We start from the raw sequence: 22,505 nt of genomic DNA, 5'->3' as shown, positions 1-22,505 counted from the left end.
CTCACAGGATTAAGAAGAGAGGTTTCTGCAAAAGAGAATGCTACACAAATTTTCAAGATTTCTTTTCAAGAGTTTGATTCACAGTACTGTTTGAAGCAGGAAGGAACTGGGACCCTCCCTAGCCTTCACGTAGAGCATGCACAGGAGAGCTGTTTGGAGAATGTCATGCATGATTGTTGGAGGGAACTTTGGCCAGGGCCCTTGAGTTGCAGGTCTAGGGGTGAAAAACTCATAGCACAACACGGTTTTTTATGGGCTAACCAGTGCGCTGGGAGTCTACACTGCATACCAGTATTCCCAACACCAGGGACAACACAGAGCAAGGGCATTTGGATGCCAGAGTGGCCAGTCAGGTGAAGGTATGCCCTGACTGACACACCTGAGCAGAGTATCCCTCTGGAGCTGAACCCCCAGCAGGTCCACCTCACTTCCTTTTCAGGTCCGTCAGTAAGGACATCACACAGGAGCATGGCAACACAACTGAAGTTTGCTCAAACTAAATCATTTAGCTTCCTTTTGAAGAAATGATTGAAAATGCACAAGTCTGAGAAAAACAAGGCTGAGAACAGCATTCTGCATATTGTGTAAATAAACTGATTCTTTGCAAGTCATGGAAATAATGCCTGTGGTTGAGTCTGCAATGGCAGAGGTGTGAAACCTCATGCATGCAGATTTCACAATTGCAAAAGAATAACTCCAAATAAATTCTACATAGACATGACTTCCCTTTGGCACAGCACTACAGCAATCTAGATTTACTGAGCTACCTCAGTAAACCCAAGGCAAAACCCACCAGATGATTCCATCACCCAAATATGAGGGTTCAGCAGCTCTGATCCCTACTTGATGCTGCTGCTGGTTGACAATTTCAAGGTGTTTCTATCTGCACAAGCCATCTCTGCCTCCTTAGCTTATGATTGCCTGGATGTGGATCAGACTATGTCTTTACATAAAACCCCAACATGATTTCAGGATGGGCAGCAGTGTCTTGTTTACTGGAAATTATTTTTTGAAGATTAGTTGTAAGAATCGTTAGACCATGTGCTTAGCAACTTGAGGGGAAAAGAGATTGTTTGAAGTAAATGTAGAAAACTCATTTGTCAGTGGCAGATTCAGTTGGTATTGAAGCCCCTATGTTATGGGTAAACAGGCAGGAGTCAGGGTTTGTTTTACAAAATGCTGTAAGGCACAGCAGTGTCCCCAAGTTCAGTTTCTGCTTTGCTTCCCTCATTCTACCAAGCTTGAGAGTGGATTCTCAGCATTCAAACACTTAGGGTTTGAACTACAGTAGAAATCTGTAAAACCTTCTGTTAACTGGGGAGTGAAAAGACAAAGAAATGTTTTTGGCAAAATGCCATTCTAAATATAGGCTTAAATAAACAAAGAAGCCAGAAAAAATGACAACAAAGAGAAATATAATGACAATATTGTGTTTTGTTCCAATGCCACAGCCTCAGTCTCAAAGATAGGAGCAAAATTTGCAGAGTAGAACGGTCACTGAAGACAGTGGTCTGCGTGGTCTTCATCCCCAGAGTGCAGATTGGGTTTCCTGCCCACTAAGCCAGATGAATTCAGGATAGCACCTGAATCCTGGTGGAGGCTGATACCAGGACCCAGTAACTGAGGCCCCTGGGGCTGAGGAATCAGAGGTTTTGCTGTGTCCTGGCTGCTCTGTCTTCCCTTGCCTGCAGGGCTGCAGCATGGATGAGGTGGGGGAAAAGTGTGTAAGGCAGGCAGTGCTAGGCTCCTGTGCAAGCTGCACATTCTGTGTAATGCCTGAAAGCAGGAAGATTCAGGATTTCCTTGCTGGAAAAATAGACACTGAAGAAAATCTCTTGCTGTCCTATGGCAGTAGCCGGCACAGGTCAGCACGGTGGCTTTTATGGTAGGAAGGGCAGGGATACCCTCCACAGCAGGATCCTCATGGCTTTATGTGTTGGAATTTTTAGAAGTTAGTCATGAGCGATGTGTTGGCCTGCTGAATACCAAGCCTCCTTATTTTATATTTACAGTGATATTTGAAGTGTCTGTATTGTGCATAACTTCCAGCATATATAATGAAATTAAATCATCCATTTTCCCATACCTATTCAAGAAATCAGCCACAATTAAATATTAACTGATTTGAACAAAAGGAATATTGAATAGAACACTACAAATAATGCAATGGAATGGAAAAATGGAAAAAAAAACACCAAAAAGGCTTCCCCCCAGGTTCAGTGCTCTGCTCTCCAGGAGCTCCTCTCTTCTGTCCTCGCCTGCTATTCAAGCCTGGGTCTCTTCATTGTTGGGTGGAGAAAGGAGCAGGCTATGAGCTCTTCTATCATCTTAGGTCGGATCCAGGACATGGCCTTCTTTCAGCATTTTCTGTGACTATAATTGTATAATTGACTCAGCAGCTCTGCTGTGGTACATTCATGGTTTCTAACTATCCACACTCATAACTGAATAAGAAGAGATCATGGGTGTCTCTGTCTCATTTTTTATAACGAGGCCATAGAAGTGGAATTTCCAGGTTAAATGTATATAAATTGAATTTCCTGATCATAAAATTCACATTAAACTCACCATGGAGTTGGAGCCTGGAAGGGGAAGCCCGGGGCTGCTCAGATCTCTGTGGAAATTCAAAGTAGGAGGAAGATGGACCATGCAGATGTGGAGGACACCATGGCATCTAGTAGTGTACCATGGGCAAGAAAGTCTCAGGTCCAGGACGCTTGATCCACCAGTCAGCTTCTCAGCAAACAGCATACACTGCATGCTGGATAAGAGAGGGCTGTTGTGGCCCTGCTGTCCAAGCTCCTCCCTGCAGTCCTGAGGCCCCATGGCTCACTAAGGGGAACTCTCTACAAGAATATCAGCATGTTTCAGATCCTACCTTGACTGAATGTGACCAGCGCATCCCCCCACTGAGACAGGAGACGCTCTTGTGTGCGACAGTTAACTGCTGCTTTATTTATGCAGGCTCTGGTTTATATATTTGGCCGTGACCAATCACAGGCTGCCACTAGGAAGCAGGGCGGGAATGGGACGCAGGCTCTGGCTACTATATCCAGCTGTGGCCAATCAGGAGTTGCTACAGAGTATGGAGTGAGCACGAAGTGAGCACGGGTTGGCTAATTTAAAGAGGGACGCAGCACATTGCAGAAGCTGGCGTGGTCCTTAGTCCCGGGTGGGGTATGGTATGTTGAGCACCTGTGCCCAACATCTCCCCCTTTCTTTATAACTGGCACAGGGTCTCCAGAGGTCGGTGCCCCTCATGAGGTGTCACGCTGCAGTCATGACAGTGCCTCACTACTCGTTGGTGCTCTTTTGGAGGGGGCGGGAGTATTGTTTTATGAGCCCAACCCACATGCTCACCGACATGGGGACCGGGGTGTCTCCTGGCCAAGGACAACACCCCCTGCGATGCTTTGCTCCACACCTGCGTCACAGCATGGTGAGCCATGCTGCCGGGCTTTGACCAGATTCCATGATCAGCAATGCTTGTTTGATACTTTGTCCCTATTCCTTTGTCTGCGAATCCGACAGAGCAGAAGTAGACTGCTGAATGCGGCAAGTGTAGTCATGGTAGCCAGAGCCCCTATTCCTGTCCATTCCTTTATGGAAGCCAATTGGAGAGTTGGCCCGAGCTGGATCACAGGAAACTTGTCTGGGTCCATCATAACTGGAATCAGTACGAACTGGAGTACCTGCATAACAACAGCTGAAAGTGTACTGCTATCCCAACATTGTAACATATAACAGGTTGTGGTGGAGCAATTTGGAAAAGTCATTCAAACATTAGCTGTAGAAACTAGATGAGGGGTGAGAAAAGGAAAGAGAAGAAAAATCTTTGCACAATAATAGGCCAGTCCTGTGGTAGGGCCGTCAACAATGGCAAGCCCTGACTCCTGCCAAGTTAACCAACTACACCTGGTGCTGACCCAGAGCAGCTGTGAGCTGCTTAATGAGCAGCATGGCTGTCTCTGTGTCTCCAAAAACTCTCCCTGCTGCCTCCATCATGCAGGCCACAAAATCTGAAAAAGCCTTGCTCGGACCCTGCAAAATTTTTGTCAAGTGGCCTGAGACTTCTCCCCTAGCTGAGACCCGTTTCCATGCTTGTATGGCTATTCTATTTATCTGTGCATACACCTCTTGTGGAAATATCAGCTGGTTATTGAGATACTGCCCTTGTCCTAATAACATATCGACATTCCAGGCAGCCTGATTGTTCCAGGCATTAGCTTGGGCCTGTTCTGTGGCAAGTTCAACATTCCAAGCTTTCCAATCAAGATATTGGCCTGGGCTGAGCACTGCCTTGCACGAACTGGCCCAATCAGCAGGTGTCATGGCATTTCCTGCCAGGGCTTCTACTAGGGACAGGGTATATGCCCCGTTAACACCGTACATGGTGCTAGCCTCCTTAAGATGCTTTATTGCCTTTATATCTATAGGCAGGTGGGTTCTGTTTCCCTGAGCATCTACAGCAACCGGAAAAGCCTGGAGAAAATGGCCCAGGCCTCCTGGGTCCTCTCTTTTAACTTGATGCCAAAGGTCTTCCTGGAATGTCCTAGGGGACGTCTGGACCCATTGCGGACAGCTACATAGCTGATGGCAGGGTCTCGGGTAAGCATGATAATCTGGCGGGTCGGGAGGTAGAGCCGTAGGTCTTATACGGGGTGGCCCTGGGATCCCGTACTCGCTTTCATTGACCCATTTACTCTGAGAAATCCTGCGTTGCAGCTCATTTATGGCCTCAGAGTAGGGCCCTCTCGATTGTGTGTGTGTGTGACTTCCCCTCTTTCGGTGGTTTCTGCATCCGCCATTTTGTATACTTCTTCTTCCTCCCCCTCATTATCTGAGGAGTCCTCTGTTTCTGGGTTGGGTGGGGTCACCTCGCCTGCAGCACTGGGCTCTCGAGATTCCTCACGGGAGGATTCTGCCTGATGGTAACCAAGCGCCATGGCGCCAGCCCTTATATGGTCACAACAAGAGGTGTCTGCGAGGCAGCCTCTCACCACCGCCCAAAGGGGCCTGACTCCTGGTCCCAGGAGGCCATTTTCTGCTGCAAAGTCAAGATCTCTCCCTAATTTATCCCAGCTGGGGATGGTAACGGACCCCGTGGGACCAAACCAAGGTGCTACCTTATCGACCTGATCGAGGAAGTTGTGAATTTGTTCTCGTTTCATTTGTAATCCCTTTTCTCTCAGTAAGTCGCTTAAGGTGACTGACAGTGGCTGAGTAGCGATGTTACCCATGTTAACTGGAATTTCAAGAGTTTCTTTTTATTTTATTTTATTTTATTTTTTTTTTGCTTTTTCCTTTTTTTTTTTTAAACAGGGACAGCTTAGTCCCCGCGCCCCTTTACAGCGCCCCCAAAACCTGCCTCTTTATGGCACGGGGAACTCTCTTTAAGAGTTCCTCGACCCTTGCGACGCGTCCGCCCAAGGTTGCCCGATAGATCCCGCCATCCAGCCTGGCAGCCCCCGCTGCCTGTTGCGTAGCCCCTGCTACCAACGTTGAGCAGTTTAACCTGTCAGCCCCCTCCCGCCGAGTAGCCCCCACTATAGGCGCTTGACGGTTTTACCTGTTGATGTCTCTGTTCCGTCGGAGAGAGAGTCTCGTTCCCTGTACTGTTGGAGAGAGGGTCTCAACGATCCGGGAGAGAGGGTCTCAGCGCTCCCCGTATGGGCCACCAGTTGACTGGCGCAGCCCCCCAATGAGACAGGAGACGCTCTTGTGGGCGACAGTTAACTGCTGCTTTATTTATGCGGGCTCTGGTTTATATATTTGGCTGTGACCAATCACAGGCTGCCACTAGGAAGCAGGGCGGGAATGGGACGCAGGCTCTGGCTACTATATCCAGCTGTGGCCAATCAGGAGTTGCCACAGAGTATGGAGTGAGCTGAAGTGCGCATGGGTTGGCTAATTTAAAGAGGGACGCATCACATTGCAGAAGCTGACGTGGTCCTTAGTCCCGGGTGGGGTATGGTATGTTGAGCGCCTGCGACCAACAGAATGTATTCCACCCAGGTGAGATCTCGACTGCCACATGTGAATTCACCACAGCTGTGGAGCAACACATTTGTTTTAGGCAGCAGGTCAGGAGGTGGGGACACTGCAGGCAGGTAATGGTACAAAGTCTGAAATAAGAGACCTGGACCTAGCCTGCCCCAGTGTCTTCCAGGAGTAACATCACCCTGCAACAGTGTGCTTTAAAAAACTAAATAACTTAACAGATTACTCACAAAAATATATATTGTAGGGGTAGTTTGAAGATACAGAAGTAAATTGCTACATCCCTAAGTAAAATGTGACCTGATCCTTAATCAGGACATGATCTCCTATGTTGTCCCTGACCCACACCCTCAGAAGGAAACACACCACTTGACATAGCATTAAAAAACACAGGCAATGAGTCAACAATCATAACTGCTTAATAACAACAACAAATGCCAGGATATGATAAATGCCCTGATGATTTGTATGAAGTGTATAGTAAAGCATAAATATTGGATCTGGCCAGGTTGGGACTTAGGCAGCTGAAAAAGAAAACGATTCTCCTGCCTCCCTAGCAAGCACTCCTGGTGCAAGCCAGGAGGAGAACCAGTCAGCATCTCTTGTGAGCCTACTGGTGCATGGACTGAGAGCCATACATCTCACTTGCCCACCCTTGGTTAGGAAGGTTTAAAAGTGTCATCTCTCACCTCTGATGATGTCCCTAGGAAGCAGATGCCATAGTTCCAGGGGACACACTGGAAAGGACCTGAGAGGCATGGTGTCTTTTCTAAGTTGACAAGGGAAGTAGGAAGGAGGAGTTGGGTCTAAAACTAGGTCTGCTCAGACTGGGGACCCTGGCTTCATTGTGGTTTTTCCTTTCCTGTGGGAAAGCTTTGCCTCTTGCCAAGGATCCATCACTTGGGTGGAGCTGTTGTCTTCACTCTGAAGGACACTGGGCAGTCATTCCATGTGCTTCCATGGTATCCAGAGCAAGAATCTCTGGGTGATGCCAGATGACCCAGTTCCACACAGACATCATGGAGGGAGCTGGTGGGTGCCTTAAATCATCAGTGTACCAGGTACTGACCATGATGCAGTAACCAGAGCAGATGCAAACAGTGGTCTTTTGTGCTTCCATATTATGAAGGCCACACAGTCACCCTGTAAAACTGACCAGGTACTACCCACCTTACTGTGAGTGTCCCAAATTCTTGGCCTCTGTACACATGGACATAAAATAGGGGAAGGGGAGACCCATGAAGGCACACAGAATGGGGTGATGCATCCATATATGAACTGAAGGTGGAGGAAAGGCAGGCAGGAAGCACTCCCACTATCCACTCACTTTTCAGGTAGTTATAGAGCAGCACCCTGTTGAGCCCCCATGATTAAAGTAACACTGCAGACTCCACCCTCTTTCTCTCAGAGGCAATATGCTACAAAGGTGGTAAAGGGAGTTGCATTTTAGGCTTCCTGAAGAGTGGAGGACAGGTGGTCACAGCACTTCCAGGGAACTCTGTCAGCAAGTGAGGGCTGATTACGGTTAGGGCACAGGATACACTGGGAGGGCAGTTTGGGAGGGAGGCCAGACCTGTAGTGCTGCTTACACCTGTCCTCTTTGGGATCAGAGTTTCCCTTCTTGGCTCCTGGCAGGTGCTGCTGAGGAAGGTGGGACAACCAGCCCAACCAAATATGATTGAGTTGGGCCAAGCCTAGCTCACTGAAAATGAGAACTACAGTGAGAAGGAATTGGCCTGGGTCTGTTGGTTTCTGAGGAGGACATAGGACACTTTACAGGGAGAAAGACTGTCAGACCTGGGGCCTCCTGCAACACAGAGGCATGCAGAAGTGAGCAGAGTGAGGCAAAATAGGAAGGTTTCCTGTGGTGCATTAGTGCACAGAGCTGTCCCTGACAGGCCCTGGGAGGCTATGGGGCTTGCAAGGAACAAGAACAGTTGGGGATTTTTCTAAGGCAGTGCTGGTACCGGACTGAGCTCAAGGTCTCCTTATAGATCTTGTGCCAGCCTCACCTCCAATGACCTCACCAGCTCTGGGATCAACCTGAAAATCAAGGGCAGATAACTGGTCTGGTGGAATTCCAAGGCAGGTCTGTCACTGGTTCCATGGCAGGTGTCCTCAGCTCCACTTAGGGCTCAAGTCTTGCAAAGTACTGGCCCTTCATTTCCCCTTCACTTTGCCTCTTCTATTTCTCTCAGTTTTCATTTCTACTCTTAAATCTATAGTTCTTTGAAACATTAAATTCTAAGATAATTTAATTTTAAGTTAAGATTTCACTATTTTCCACATGTTCAGTTGAGTCACAGGTAAGCACATTGTCAATTGGCACAATCTTAATCTGTACATCTGTCTAGTTCCAGCTTTCTGCTCAGTATTGGACCCATCCATACGCCTGGTCTCTCCTGCTAGTCCCCACCCACCGCTGACCTTTCTCTCACTGTGATTTACTACCCTGGGTTTTTCATATCAGTGCATCAGATTCTGTTTGGCCAAACATTCCTGGAAGAGACTGGATGCTATTTCTCTTTGACAGAAGAGAAAACCACAGATAGACAAAGTTTATAGGGAAAATGTAGAGAACATTGTGTACGTACTCATCTTTTCATGTCAGAAAATGTTTTCCATAATTTCAGTGATATAAAGGGAGCTACAAACGGCTGATTCATTGCATTTGAAAAATGACAATAATGCAAAAATCACAACAGGAAACCTTTCTTTACAACCAGTAGTCAGATAGATGGTTTTTATTACAAATATGAAAGGTGTCTCATGAGTCCATTTTGTGAGGGAAATGATAAATTCTTCTAACTCAAAGGGAATCACCAGGGCCAACAAGCACACAAAACACTGAGCTTCCTAAACCTGATACATGCAGGAACACATCCCTGAAATGTGCTGTTTCCCCAACCACTGACACATTTTAAGGCAGGTGCTGAACAACAATGGGAAGAACATGGGGGGCAGAGCACAGCCCAATCTCCTAGCTCCCATCCAAGCTCTAAACAGCCTTCAATAGAACTCCTAGGACTAAGAATAGAGTTTTCTCCCACACAGAATGTTGCACAAATATTCAAGAGTTTGATTCACATTGCTCTTTGAAGCAGGAATGAACTGGGACCCTTGCTAGCCTCCATGTAGTGTGTGCACAGGAGAGTTGTCTGGAGGATGCTGTTCACTCCAGCTCCAGAGAGTTGCCTGGAGGATGCTGTTCACTCCTTGCCCTGGGACCAGGGCCACAGAGCTTCAGGGTTAAGGATGACAAACCCATGGCATGACAAGGTTTTCCCTGGGCCAGCCAGTGCACTGGGCATCTCCACAGAAATCCAGTGACTCCCAAAGCCAGGGACAGCACTGGGAAAGGGCATTTGGATGCCTGAGTGGCCAGGTGAGGGGCAGCCCTGCCTGACACAGATGTGCAAAGTGTGTCCCTCTGGATCTAAACCTCCCACACATCCTATTTATTGCCTTCATCAGGTCTGGCAGCAGGGATGTCACACAGAAGCACAGCAACACACTTGAAGTTTACTCAAACTAAATCGTTTAGCTTCCCTTCAAGAAATGACTGAAAATGCACAAGTCTGGAAAATCAAGTCTGAGAACACCACTCTGCGTTTTGTATAAATAAACTGATCCTTTACAAGACATGATGGTAATGCCCATTGTTGGGTCTGCTATGGCAGAGATGTAGACTCTCAGGAATACAGGTTTTGTAACTGCAATAGAAAAACTGCAAATAAATGATGCCTGTGCATGACTTTCTGTTTGTATTGCACTGAAGGAAGGGGGATCGAGGCAGCAACCTAGATTTACTGAAGTTCCTCAGTAAACCCAGGGCACAATCCACCACATGATTCCATCACCCAATTGTGAAAGCTCAGCAACTTGGTTCCTGCTTGTTGCTGCTGTTGGTTGATAATTTTGAGGTGTTTGTATCTGTGCCAGCCATCTCTGCCTCTCTTAGCTTCTGTCCCCAGACTATGTGTAGATCAGACTATGCATTTACAAAAAGTTCCATCATGATTTCAGGACCAGTGGCAGCCTCTCATGTGCTGGAAATAATTCAAGTTTGGCCATAAAAAACCTGATACAATGTGCTTGAGAGGAATTGAGATTGTGTGATATACATGCAAGAAACTCATTTTGTCTGTGGCAGACACAGCTGCTACTGAAGCCCACATTTTTCAGGGAAAAAGATATGAGTCGGAGTGTTGGAAAGCACAGTAACATCCCCAAGTTCAGTTTCTGCTTTGCTTCACTCGTTCTACTAACCCGCAGAATGGATTCTGAGTGTTCAAACACATAGTGTGTGAACTGCAGCAGAAATCTGTAAAAACTTTAGTTAACTGGGGTGTGAAAAGACAAGGAAACTTTTTTTTGGCAAAACTCACCTCTAAATATGTATTTGAAGCATCAAAGAAACCAAGAAGAAGACAAAGATGAAGACGAAGAGGAAGAGGAAGAGGAAGAGGAAGAAGAAGAGGAAGAGGAAGAAGAAGAAGAAGAAGAAGAAGAAGAAGAAGAAGAAGAAGAAGAAGAAGAAGAAGAAGAAGAAATAGAAGGAGGAGGAGGAGGAGAAGGAGAAGGAGAAGGAGAAGGAGAAGGAGAAGGAGTAGAAAAAAGAAGGAAAAGAAAGAAAAACAATAAGTAATGCCAATGTATGGGGTTTTGTCTCCAATGCCTCAGCCTCATTTAGAAAGGAAAGGATCAAAATTTGCAGAATGGAAGGGTCACTGTGGAAATTGGACTTTGCCCCAAGACACTGATGGTGTGTCTGGTCCACTATGAATGTCTAATCCATAGCAGAGCCTGGAGCGTGGTGGAGGCTGAGGCCAGCACCCAGAAGTTGAGGACCCTGGGGCTGAGGTGGCAGAGTATTTGGTGCACCCTCATGGCTCTGCCTTATTGGGCCTGCAGGGCTGCAGCATGGATGCAGTGGTGGAAAAGGGTGTAAGGCTGGAGGTGCTGGCTCCTCTGCATGCTGCACACTCCCTGCTTGACCTGAGCACAGGAAGATTCAAGTCCTCCTTGCTGGAAAAAGAGACTCAGAAGAAGATTCTGGGTGTCCTCTACCAGACACAGATGAGCACAGTGACTTCTTAGGTAGGGAGGGCAGGACACCCACCACAGCAGGATTTGCATGGCTTCATGTGTTGGGGGTTTAAAAGTTAGTCATGAATGATGTGTTGCCTTTCTGAATAAAAGGACTCCTTATTTTATATATTTATAAAGTGAAGCTTGAATGTTCTTCTATATGCATATCCTACATTACATATAAAAGAATATTAAGTCATCCAAATCCACTCACCTATTCAAGAAAATACCAACTACTTATTCTTAAGTGAATTGAACAGAAGAGAAGTAATATTGAGTGGAGCACTATAAATAATGCAATGGAAAATAAAATGGAACAACCATAAAGGCATCCCTCCCAGGATGAGAGGTCTGCCATTGACCAGCTCCTCTCTCCTGTCCTCACCTGCTGTGCAGGCCGGTGTCTCTTCACTGCTGGGTGGAGAGCCAGGACACAAGCTCTCTTCAATCTCAGGAAAGATAAGGGACATGGCCTAGGACATAGCCTTCTTTCAGCATTTCCAGTGGCTGTAATTTATAATTAACTCAGCAGCTGTGCTGTGGAAGATTCATGGTTTCCAACAGTCCACATCTTAACTGATTAAGCAGAGAATACAGTGTCTGTCAATCTCATTTTTATAATGACTCTTAGAAGTGGAATTTCCTGGTTAAATATATATAAGATTAATTCGAGGGTCTCAGATTTTTCACCTGAAACCTCAGCATAGAGTTAGAGCCTGGTAGAGGAAGACTGAGTCTGCTCAGATCTATGTGGAGATCTAAAGTCAGAGAGATGGTCCAGGCAGAGGTGTAGGACATCAAGGCTAAAAAAGGCCTGGTCCAGACCTCCTCATCCATCAGTAAGTTCTCAGGAAAGCATCACACATTGTATGCTGCAGATGAGAGAGCTGGAATGGTTCCAGAGCTCCTCCCTACATGCCTGAGGCCCCCTCTCTCACTCAGGGGAGCTCTGTATGAGGTCAGTCTGTTACAGAGCCCAACTTGACTGAATGTTTTCCACCCAGGTGCAGATTTGAACTGCCACATGTGGACTCACCGTAGTTATGGAGCAGGACAGGTGTTTACAGGGAGCAGGTCAGGAGATGGGGACACTGCAGGCAGGTCAGGGTATGAAGCCTTAAATTAGAGATCAGGCCCTCACCATGCCCAGTTTCCTCCAGCAATAACCAAACCCTGCAAGTGTGTGCATTAAATCTGAGTAACTGAAAGGAGTTACTCACAAAATTATATATTATAGAGATAGTTTGAAGATACAAAATAAATGGTAGCATCTGTAAGTAAAATGAGATGTGATCCTTAATGGATATGTGGGGTCCATTGATGTCCCCAAACCACATGCATCAGAAGGAAATAGTCTGATGAACAGAGCAATAAGGAGCACAGGCAATGGGTAAAAATCACAGCTTCTTAATAACAACAACAAAGCTGGAATACAAAAAGTGCACTGGTGAATTTTATCCAGTATATAATAAAGAATAAATACTGATTGTTTTTCAATTCTTTGATCAAGTTGAAGGAAAACCCACCACCAACTTCTTTTAAGTGACAAAGTTAAAGTTATCCTGAGAATGAAGCCAGACAATAATGTGTTAAAAATAATATAAAAGAAAACACTCTGTTGGTTAATATTCCAAGCAAACATAAACAAAAGTGTTCAGCTAAATGTTTGCAATGTTAACTCACCAACATATTCAAAATTAACCAACTTGATCAACACTGGGCTCAATCTCAGTGGTGCAAAAATGGTCCCTCTCTAACAAACTATCTGTTCCCACTGGTTTTAACATGTTGTATCTTACTATATTTTACTATATGTGATAGTATAAAGAAAAATTTTTATAGGCAAGTAGATAATATAGAAACCATTGTTCGTTTTCTGTTAACTGGTTCTAAATACCCTGTAATTCTTTCATTCTGTTGAATGGCTTCACACTGTCTTGATATGCTTGATGCTATGGTATATGAAGTTATACTCAAATAATTCAAGGAATGAGGCACTATGGTGACTACTATTATGTTAGATTATCTGGGATTGAAACCCAATTATGCTTAAATTTTTCCATTCTGACCAGTGTTGTTCTATTACAATGTCCTCTTTTATCTCAATCTACACCCTTTTTTTAAATTAAACTTTTTTATTTTTTTCAACTAAGGGAAAACTAAATTTAAAAATAGCGGGATATATTATAGTAAATATTTGTTTTCCTATTAACCTGATTTGAACCCCAGTATTGCTCTCCACATCTTGTTCTGTCTGATTTTACTATATTCTATTTTGTTTGATAGTATCAAGTTTGAGGGTATAGACAACCACTTTGAAGGCAATAAGATTTATTATGATGCCCATTATAGTTTGACTATTATCTTCTTTGGAAGTCTTGCAAGGTTTCCAGTGTAGGTTTTATTGGTCTTGTTCTGTACTGTTTTGATCAATTCTATTATACCTGATGATATAGCAACTCTTTTTAAAAATAGCAAGAGGCACAAGGGTAACCATTTTTGATCATCTAATATTCTATTTTTGCATCATGTACTATGCCCATCCTTCTGTTCTAACTGTCTCTGTTTTATGTAGTCATGTTAGGATTTATTCTCTTTAAAAAATGTAATAAGAACTGTGGGAGTAAAAAACTCAAAACGTGTAACTGTTATTGTAAAAAAGAGAGGAAAGGAAGGTGGTCTAAGGGATATAACTGCGTGCTTGCATGTGTAGGATGGAAAATCATATTACTGAGCTTTTGTTGGATCACTGAACATAACTTTCTGCAATCTCACTGTATGAATGTCCACTTTATATGCTTTAATTTTATAATTTGGACAACTGTTTCTAAGATGACTTAAAGGATTTTGGCCCAGATAGGACACTGTAGCCAGGAAAGCCACAACCAGAAGCAGGAAGCCCCATCTCCCCTGCCCCTAGGAAGTTACCTGTGAGGCCATCTTCCCGCCCCTGGAAATTTACATATGGCACCAAACCTAGGACCAATGGGCTACCTGTGTATCCCTAATGCCCGCCTTAGGTTCCACCCCAAACCAAGGCTATTTACAGCATCCCACTCCACGAGTCGGCCTGAGAGATCGCTGGACGCCAGCGGTGGGGGTGCCGGTCGTTTCTCTCCATGTTCTCAGAATAAAGGCCGCTTTTTATTTTATATTTCGCATCTTTTGTTAATATTTTTCATCTTTTGGAAATAACCCTAGCAATGACAATATGTAACCTATTAATTAGTGATTTCTTACTGTATTTTTTCTTGAAATTCTGTATTACTTGTACCCTTGTACTGCTTTGTTGTTTATTTCCTTTCTTCTCTTTAATTAAAAAAAAAATCAAACCTGGAATGGATATCTTTTATTTATTTATTTATTTTTGGCTCTGGAGATGAAACTCATGGCCTCACAATTGCCAGGCAGGTGCCTTAAGCCACTGAGCTAAATACCCAGCCCACCAATGGATATCTTTTACACCTTGTCATCTTCAGAGTAGTAGCCTCTGCTCTTGAACATGATACCAGCAAGCATACTAAATGTGAATAAAATCAGTCAAGGCCAAATAACATTGAAACATTCAAAGAAAATCAATCATAGAAGACAATGTAAGTAATATAGGGATTCAGTTTTAGTTAATACGAAATTAACAATAATTACCATGGTATAACCTGCTATTTTTCGGTTATCTCTCTGTGCCCTCAAATCTAATATGAGTGGACAGACCAGAACAAAATATAACCAAACTAAACAGAGCAACAAGATTATTGTAGCTTTTAAATCCTGACACACTTTTAACTATGTCCTCTGCATTCTTTTTTTAGGCAATTCCTCACCTTTCTCCTTCTCAGGATACTATTATTCACTGTTCAGAGTGACATTAGTCTAGTCTCTTATGTTCAATTTCAGCATACATAAAGATAAATACAGCTACTACAAAGACAATGAGAGACATTATGGTAGTCATTATCGACTTCCCCAAAAGCAGTCCTGAAGATCAAAAAAGCTTGCATCATTCTGTAATTATTTGATTAGTTCTATAATATTCAGTATATATTCAATGTGTGTGAGGATGGGAACAACTATTTGGAAGAAAACTAGAGACAGTAAGATAGACAGTGAACATTTCCAGTGGACTTGCTTTGAAATCTGTGTTTCCTTAACTTGTTTCCTTATGAACTGTTTTGCTCTGTTTCACTATGTTTAATCTTACCCTCTTTAAGAAAAAAAAGTGTGTAGGACAGATAGGCATATTAATAACTTTTTGGTGGATCATTGAGGTGAACCATGACAGTGTCATTATTTGAATATCACTTTGTATGCTTTAAAATTGTAACTTGAACAACTACTTCTAAGATGACAATATGATACTAATCAACTAGTGACTTTTTATTGTTTATTTTTCTGAAATTCTGTATTATTTCTACACTTTTTTCCTCTTTAAATAAACAACATTACAATTCACTAGAAAATACAAAATTTAAGTTTTAAAGACAAAATATTAAGTATGGAGGCACTATCCATACTTGAAAGTGAAAAGCCCATTTCAGTTTAGCATGTTTAGTTACAAGATGCCATGTTGAAGCACAAAAACATCTAGATTAAAAAATCTAGAGAGGTACAAGTGTTTAACTGAAAACCATACAACATGTGCACCTAAGGAGAGCCCCGCCTCAGATTTGTCATTTCTGGAATATTTGTGAAGAAATATTGACATCTAACTTCTGTATTGATTATTTCTTCAGGTCTCCTTGGGATTTTTAAAGTAAACTTAGATCTAAACTGTCTGAACAGTGATGCTTTTTCTATGTATTTAATAAGTAACATGGATTGCTATATTTCTCACATTGTTAATCCACATAGGATCTCTGCCCAGTGAGCTCTTTCAGATATGTAACAATGATCAAGTATGCTGAGAGTATTCCCATAGCACATAGGATTTATCTCTTGTGTGAGTTTTTTTTTCATGTATTTCACTTACAATCTGGCTGCTGAAAGTGTCTCCACTTGCTTATGTAGCCAGTGTTTCTTCCCAGTGTGAAATCTTTCATGTGTTTTGCAATGACTATATGCAGTAAAAACTTTGCCACATTGTTATATACATAGGCTTTCTCACCAGTGTGAAGTCATAGATGTATTTTACAAAATCCATGTGTGGTGAAAGCTTTCCCAAATTCTTCACATACACACAGAGTTTCTCAACCATGTAAATTTTATAATGTATTGGACAATGAGCATTTCTGCTGAAACCTTTCCCACATTCCTTACATATGTAAGTTTTCTGCCCAGTGTGAAGATTTTCATGCATTATGCAATGTGTACATGTGCTGAAACCATTCTCATGATGCCTATATATACTGGATTTATATTGAATGTGAACTTTCATGTTTCTTACAACCTCCCTGTGTTTTAAAAACTTTCCTACATTGCTTACATACATATGGTTTCTCTCCAGTGTGAATTCTTTCATGAACTTTACAATGTGCACGTGTGTTAAAAGCTTTCCCACATTGCTTACACACATATGGTTTCTCTCCAGTGTGAATTCTTTCATGAACCTTACAATCTCCCCGTGTGTTAAAAGCTTTCCCACATTGCTTACATACATATGGTTTCTCTCCAGTGTGAATTCTTTCATGTTGCTTACAACATCTAGGTCTGGTAAAAGCTTTCCCACATTGCTTACATACATAGGGTTTCTCTCCAGTGTGAATTCTTTCATGTTCCTTACAATGTCCAGGTCTGGTAAAAGCTTTCCCACATTGCTTACATACATAGGGTTTCTCTCCAGTGTGAATTCTTTCATGTTCCTTACAATGTCCAGGTCTGGTAAAAGCTTTCCCACATTCCTTACATACATAGGGTTTCTCTCCAGTGTGAATTCTTTCATGATTCTTACAATTTCCCTGTGTTTTAAAAGCTTTCCCACATTGCTTACATACATATGTTTTCTCTTCAGTGTGAATTCTTTCATGTTCCTTACAATGTCCAGGTCTGGTAAAAGCTTTCCCACATTGCTTACATACATAGAGTTTCTCTCCAGTGTGAATTCTTTCATGAACCTTACAACTTGCATGTGTGTTAAAAGCTTTCCCACATTGCTTACATACATAGGGTTTCTCTCCAGTGTGAATACTTTCATGTTGCTTACAACATTCAGGTCTGGTAAAAGCTTTCCCACATTGCTTACATACATAGGGTTTCTCTCCAGTATGAATTCTTTCATGTTGCTTACAATGTTTAGATCTGGTGAATACTTTTCCACATTGCGGACACATATATTTTTTCTCTCCAGTGTGAATTCTTTCATGTTCCTTACAATTTCCAGGTTGGATGAAACCTTTTCCACATTGCTTACACACATAGGGTTTCTCTCCAGTGTGAATTCTTTCATGAACCTTACAATTTGCACGTGTGTTAAAAGCTTTCCCACATTGCTTACATACGTAGGGTTTCCCTCCACTACAATATTTTTCATGGATCTGAACATCGTGATGTGTTTCTGTTTCTTTCACATTCACATTACCTTCTGCAGTACAAAGGAATACTTCTTTACACTGCTTCCAAGATGTATGTCCATAAGATTTCCCTAGCTTGTCATTTCTGTAAAGAAAAAAATCACATATAGGATTTATAACCATATTACTAAGCTTTTCTTGGAGAATTGAACAAAACTGTTTGCAGTCTCACTGTTTGAATCCCCACTTCATATGTTTCACTTTTGTATTTCATAACTATTTCTATGATCAGCATTTGTAATCATCATCTTGCGATTTCTTACTTTTTTTTCACTTTGAAAGCAGTATTATTTCTACTTATTTTGTCTTATTTAATCTTTCCTTATATTAAATTTAAAAAAAGAAAAATTCACAGTGAAATTGGTCTCCATTTAATGACTGCATTAAAATCAAGTTCTGTTTTTAACGCCTGCTAAGGAATTCTGACCATAAAGCAACAGAATGGCCTTGTAAGATATGTTGAAAACAACCATTCCCAAAAGACTAGTACGCATTTGGAAATCTTAAAAGTTGGTACTTTGAAATGCAGAATCTTTAGCTTCACTTTGGGCATGGGTACATATGTGTATCACATGCAGATTATTCTCATATGTTTCCCCATCACAATCTCTCTTCTGTCCTTAACCTGTAGTTCCCTATTCTGTATGGTCAGTCTTACTTTTCTCTAACAACTCTGTTTCATTTCTTTCCACATTTTGTATTTTGGTTTCTCATCTAAAAGAAAGCCAGTGACCTTTTAGGTTTTATAGCTGAGCTATTTCACTGAATTGATGGGTGAAAGACCCATCTAATTCTTACGGCAAATGACATTATATTATTTTTTGACATTATATAACACATTTTTTTCCATTCTGGGCTGGGAATGAACAACAGGTATTAGCATAAATCTATAACTTTTTAAAAATCTATTTTAAGAGATTTTCATAGATCATTAAGCTGTGAAGTTTGATCTTGAAATTGCCATTCTGCAAAATCTGATTCCTAGTGTGCTTGGTTTACAATAATGCACAATCACAGAGAGTCTATTAACATTTTCCTTCTCCACAAATCCAGTGATAGATAGATAAGCTTCAAGGCCTGATCTGTTATAACTTGATCTGCTTTGTATATGAGTAAGCATGTAACAGTATTTTATGCAGATTTTGAGATTTTAAAAGTATCCAGGGCAAGTATGAGGGGATCAATTTCTAGAGACACCTGCATACTGATATTCAAAATGAGTGTACTAACATTCCACCAGCCTACTAAGAATATTAATCAGAATCGCTGATTGTCTAGAGCATGGCTTGGAAACATGAGCACTCAGTTTTATTTCAAATTCTATTGCAATCTTAGCAATTGTTAGATAATGAATGTGTTGTATTCACATGTATATATGGTTAGAAAAACTGAAGGCAGAATGTCATAACTCAAAGGGTATGCCTTTTTTACATATCTATATGCAATGTCATACATTTTTAGGATTTAATTCCCTCATATATACACTAGCTTATACATCTTTGGAGAATATTACTGACATTAAATTAAATGGTACCTCATTTCTTTGGTGGTCATTTTTCTGCTGACTCACTAATTACTCAGGAACATTCTTCTCCTTGTGAGTGTGAATTACCTTAAGTATCTCCAGTAAATTTTGCATTCTTTTTCAGCTTCCTGGATATCCCCAAGTCCTCCTGAATTGTAGACATAGAAATACCAGGACTCAGTTGAGTAATACATACAAATTAATAGATTTTGTTTAGATTTATGATATAATGTGTCCAGGTCTGAGCTATTTTTAAAAATATTTTCATATTCTTTTTAACGAAACAGCACTAATGAGCAACAAACAATATTCTGACAGCATGAGTGCCAAAAAGATTTCATCCTTACCTATTGCAGCCATGTTCCTAAAGATTTCACCCATCACATCTCTGTAGAGGTTCTTTTGGGATGGACTCAGCAAACTCCACTCCTCATTGCTGAAGTTCACAACCACATCCTCAAAGATCACCGCCTCCTAAAGGATCATACATATATTTCTCACTCGAAGGTTGAGACCCCAGGTTTGGGATATCTTAAATTCTCTCCTACAAATCTGAATCAAAAGCAAAGTGTGGTGGTGCATATCTATAATCCCAGCACTCAAAAGGCGGGACAGGAAGGCATCAGTGAGGTCACGGCAATTCTAAGCTCTATAGGGTGTTCAAATCCCGCTGATATACATACAGAAAGCTTGTCTCAATAAAACAAAACTAAACTCAACAAATAAAGCCAAACAAAACAGCTGAATGAAGACTGATTTGTTCAAATTTAAATCCATGTTGTGGTCGTTAATTTTGTGTCTATACATATTTTTGAAGACAGCAAATTTGATGCTAGATTGCAACTCACTGCTAATATAACAGCCAAATAGGAGCATTCTTGTGCTCAGTCATGGCAAGATTCCCTGTGCACTTTCTCTAAAGCAGAGCTCACAGTGAGAAGCCTGCAGGACTAGCAACCACAAAGCACAGAGGCAGATAAATGTCTCATCAATTGCCTGGGAAGCCAAGCAAGCACCTCCCCTCCCCGGTCAGCAGTGGCAGTCTGGAAAACTGCAGCCCTTCCAGGGGGAGAACCAGCAGCAGCTCCTAATATCCATGCTATGTTGGAACTTAGGGCGCTGTGAAACCAAACAACCAGCCTGTCTCCCTACTAAGCAATAGTGAACCTACTGATGCACCACCTAGAATCAAACATCCCACTTCCCTACCCCTCTTCTCCTGTTACCCGCTCCCATTAGCAAATGGGAACCAGAAATCTGAGCATCTCCTGGGAAGTAGACCATAGCAAATAAGGGGGACTTCCTTCTACTATCTATTTGAAGGAAATTGTTTTTATTATTGTTTCACTCTATTCTGATTAATGGTACTGCTCAATTCAATATTCTGTTTTGATAAGTTCTATAATGTTCTGTATTTCATCTCATTTTGATGTATGTGATTAAAGAACAACTATGACAAAGATAACAAAATATACTGTGATACCTATTACTGTTATCCCAGTAACCAGTTGTGAAGTTGTGTACCAATTTCACTGTGTGATCTTAGTTGACCTTATGCTGCCTTGTTCTGTTCTATTTTACCAATTTGAAAATTAAATAAAAAATCTCAGCAATCACTTTGATAGACAGATGATGTCTGTTCAAATCTCATTTAGGCCAATGAGTACTTTGTTCTTAATATACTTAAGCAGCATTTTGAAACATGAATTTGGTTTCATAGAACAAAACATAAATAACATCAAATATGGTATATAAATTATAACTCAAGTGTTAGTGGAAAACAGCTGTATTTTTAAAATATGTATATAAAATGAAACCAGGCCCAAGCTGTAAATTATACCTCACTGTCACCAAGTGATCACTTTCAATTAAAATATAAGAAATATATCTTGGGAGGCTGGTGAAGGATTTCTTCCTTGAATTTGGGGCTATCCTAAGTTACAGAGCTGTCTAAAATAGACAAACCCTGACTGAGACACCGAACAGACAAAGTGAAACTTAAAAACAGACTGCATAAGACAACTTTGGTTTGTTTTAAAAAAAATTATAGCCATACAATACAGAAAAATTCCAACAATATTCAACACTTTCTCAGAAACAATGTGGATATCATCCATACTACACAGAAAACATTTTCATAGTTGCGTATTTAGCTCAGTGGCATGAACACCTGCCTGGAAAGCATAGGTCATGCGTTTGATCCTTGGTACAAAAAATTGAAAATTTCAGCTTCATGACACTGGGGCATAAATAGAGATAATCAAATTAGATCTCAAGTATAGAACACAAAAATTATGGATTGACAGGGATGTGGAATACTGATTGTTTGTTGCCAGAGCTGGTGTTGATCACTTCAATGAAGCAATCAGAACCAAAATTTACTTCATACTTACTCTAAAAACTACCTGACTTTCAGTGAAGACCCTTTCTGTTGCATGTCCGGCTATTTGCTGCCTGCATCCTGTCAGTCACTTCCACTTCTCTTCCACAATCCTCTGATCCATCCTAAACAGAAAACCCTTCATGCTTACCTATCGATATCACTGCAAAACTTCTATTTAGGGCTTCTCATTTACACCACTTAGATAAGTCCATTGTAGAGAATTTCCATATTTAAACTGTCTATTAACAACCAAGCTACTAAATCAGCTCTTAATTCAGAGGTGACACCCCTATTCCTTTACATTCGGAAGGATATCACATGTATATGTCCATGCAAATGCGTAAATTTTGGAATTTTTCGATGAGAATTTAACAGGTAGCCCCTTCTGGACTTTGTCCTTCACAAATTTTTACCCTGTCCTTGATAACACTTTCATATTTGCTTCATTTTTCTCAGACTTCAAAACTCTATGGCTGTTCTCACAAACCTAGTCTGTGAGTTGAGGTGCCACCTAAATCATTAAGTATGATCAGAAATTATTTTGCACTGATCTGTATAATACACAGGAGTTCACCAGTTGTTTCAGAAGCCTTTCTCTGCTGAGGCACAGTATTACATATCTCTGAATTCTCAGGACCTTTGTCACTACCTGTCATGAGGACGGAAATAGGAGAACATACTATAAATTTAGGAGATCACTATAAATACAAAAAAGCCCAAGTTTAAGTTGAGCCATTGTGGATATGAGGCCCTGCATTACATACATTAGTAAAATCTGGACATTCCAGATCTGCTCCTCTGTGGAAAGAGAGCATAGACCTAGCTCATTACTGCTCTACAAACTACAAAAGCATCATAGTCAGGGTCTTCCCAAGCTCTGCCCAATGACTAAGATGGTGTACTTACCAGGCTAGCAGTGAATTTCAAAGATGATACTTGAGTCTGCTGCTGTCATAGTGAAGCCAGGGTTCTGGGGACCCCAAATTACCCTTGCCAACAGCAA

General features: G+C 41.7%; 1 protein-coding gene across 1 annotated transcript; it reads right to left on the bottom strand.

The window, feature by feature from the left end:
• Positions 1-16,420: 16,420 nt before the first annotated feature.
• Positions 16,421-17,648, bottom strand: LOC134474903 (zinc finger protein 709-like; the record flags this gene model as incomplete). Its single annotated transcript, XM_063243948.1, has 1 exon — positions 16,421-17,648. A coding segment is annotated over one exon (1,209 nt), but the record flags the coding sequence as incomplete, so codon positions are not given.
• Positions 17,649-22,505: the final 4,857 nt, after the last annotated feature.

This window comes from Cavia porcellus, unplaced genomic scaffold (genome assembly GCF_034190915.1).
Source record: "Cavia porcellus strain 051 isolate PalLab524CR breed Dunkin Hartley unplaced genomic scaffold, mCavPor4.1 scaffold_42, whole genome shotgun sequence".
Lineage (NCBI taxonomy): Eukaryota > Metazoa > Chordata > Mammalia > Rodentia > Caviidae > Cavia > Cavia porcellus.
Note: the sequence above shows the minus strand (reverse complement) of the source record. Positions and strands in the feature narration are given on the sequence as shown.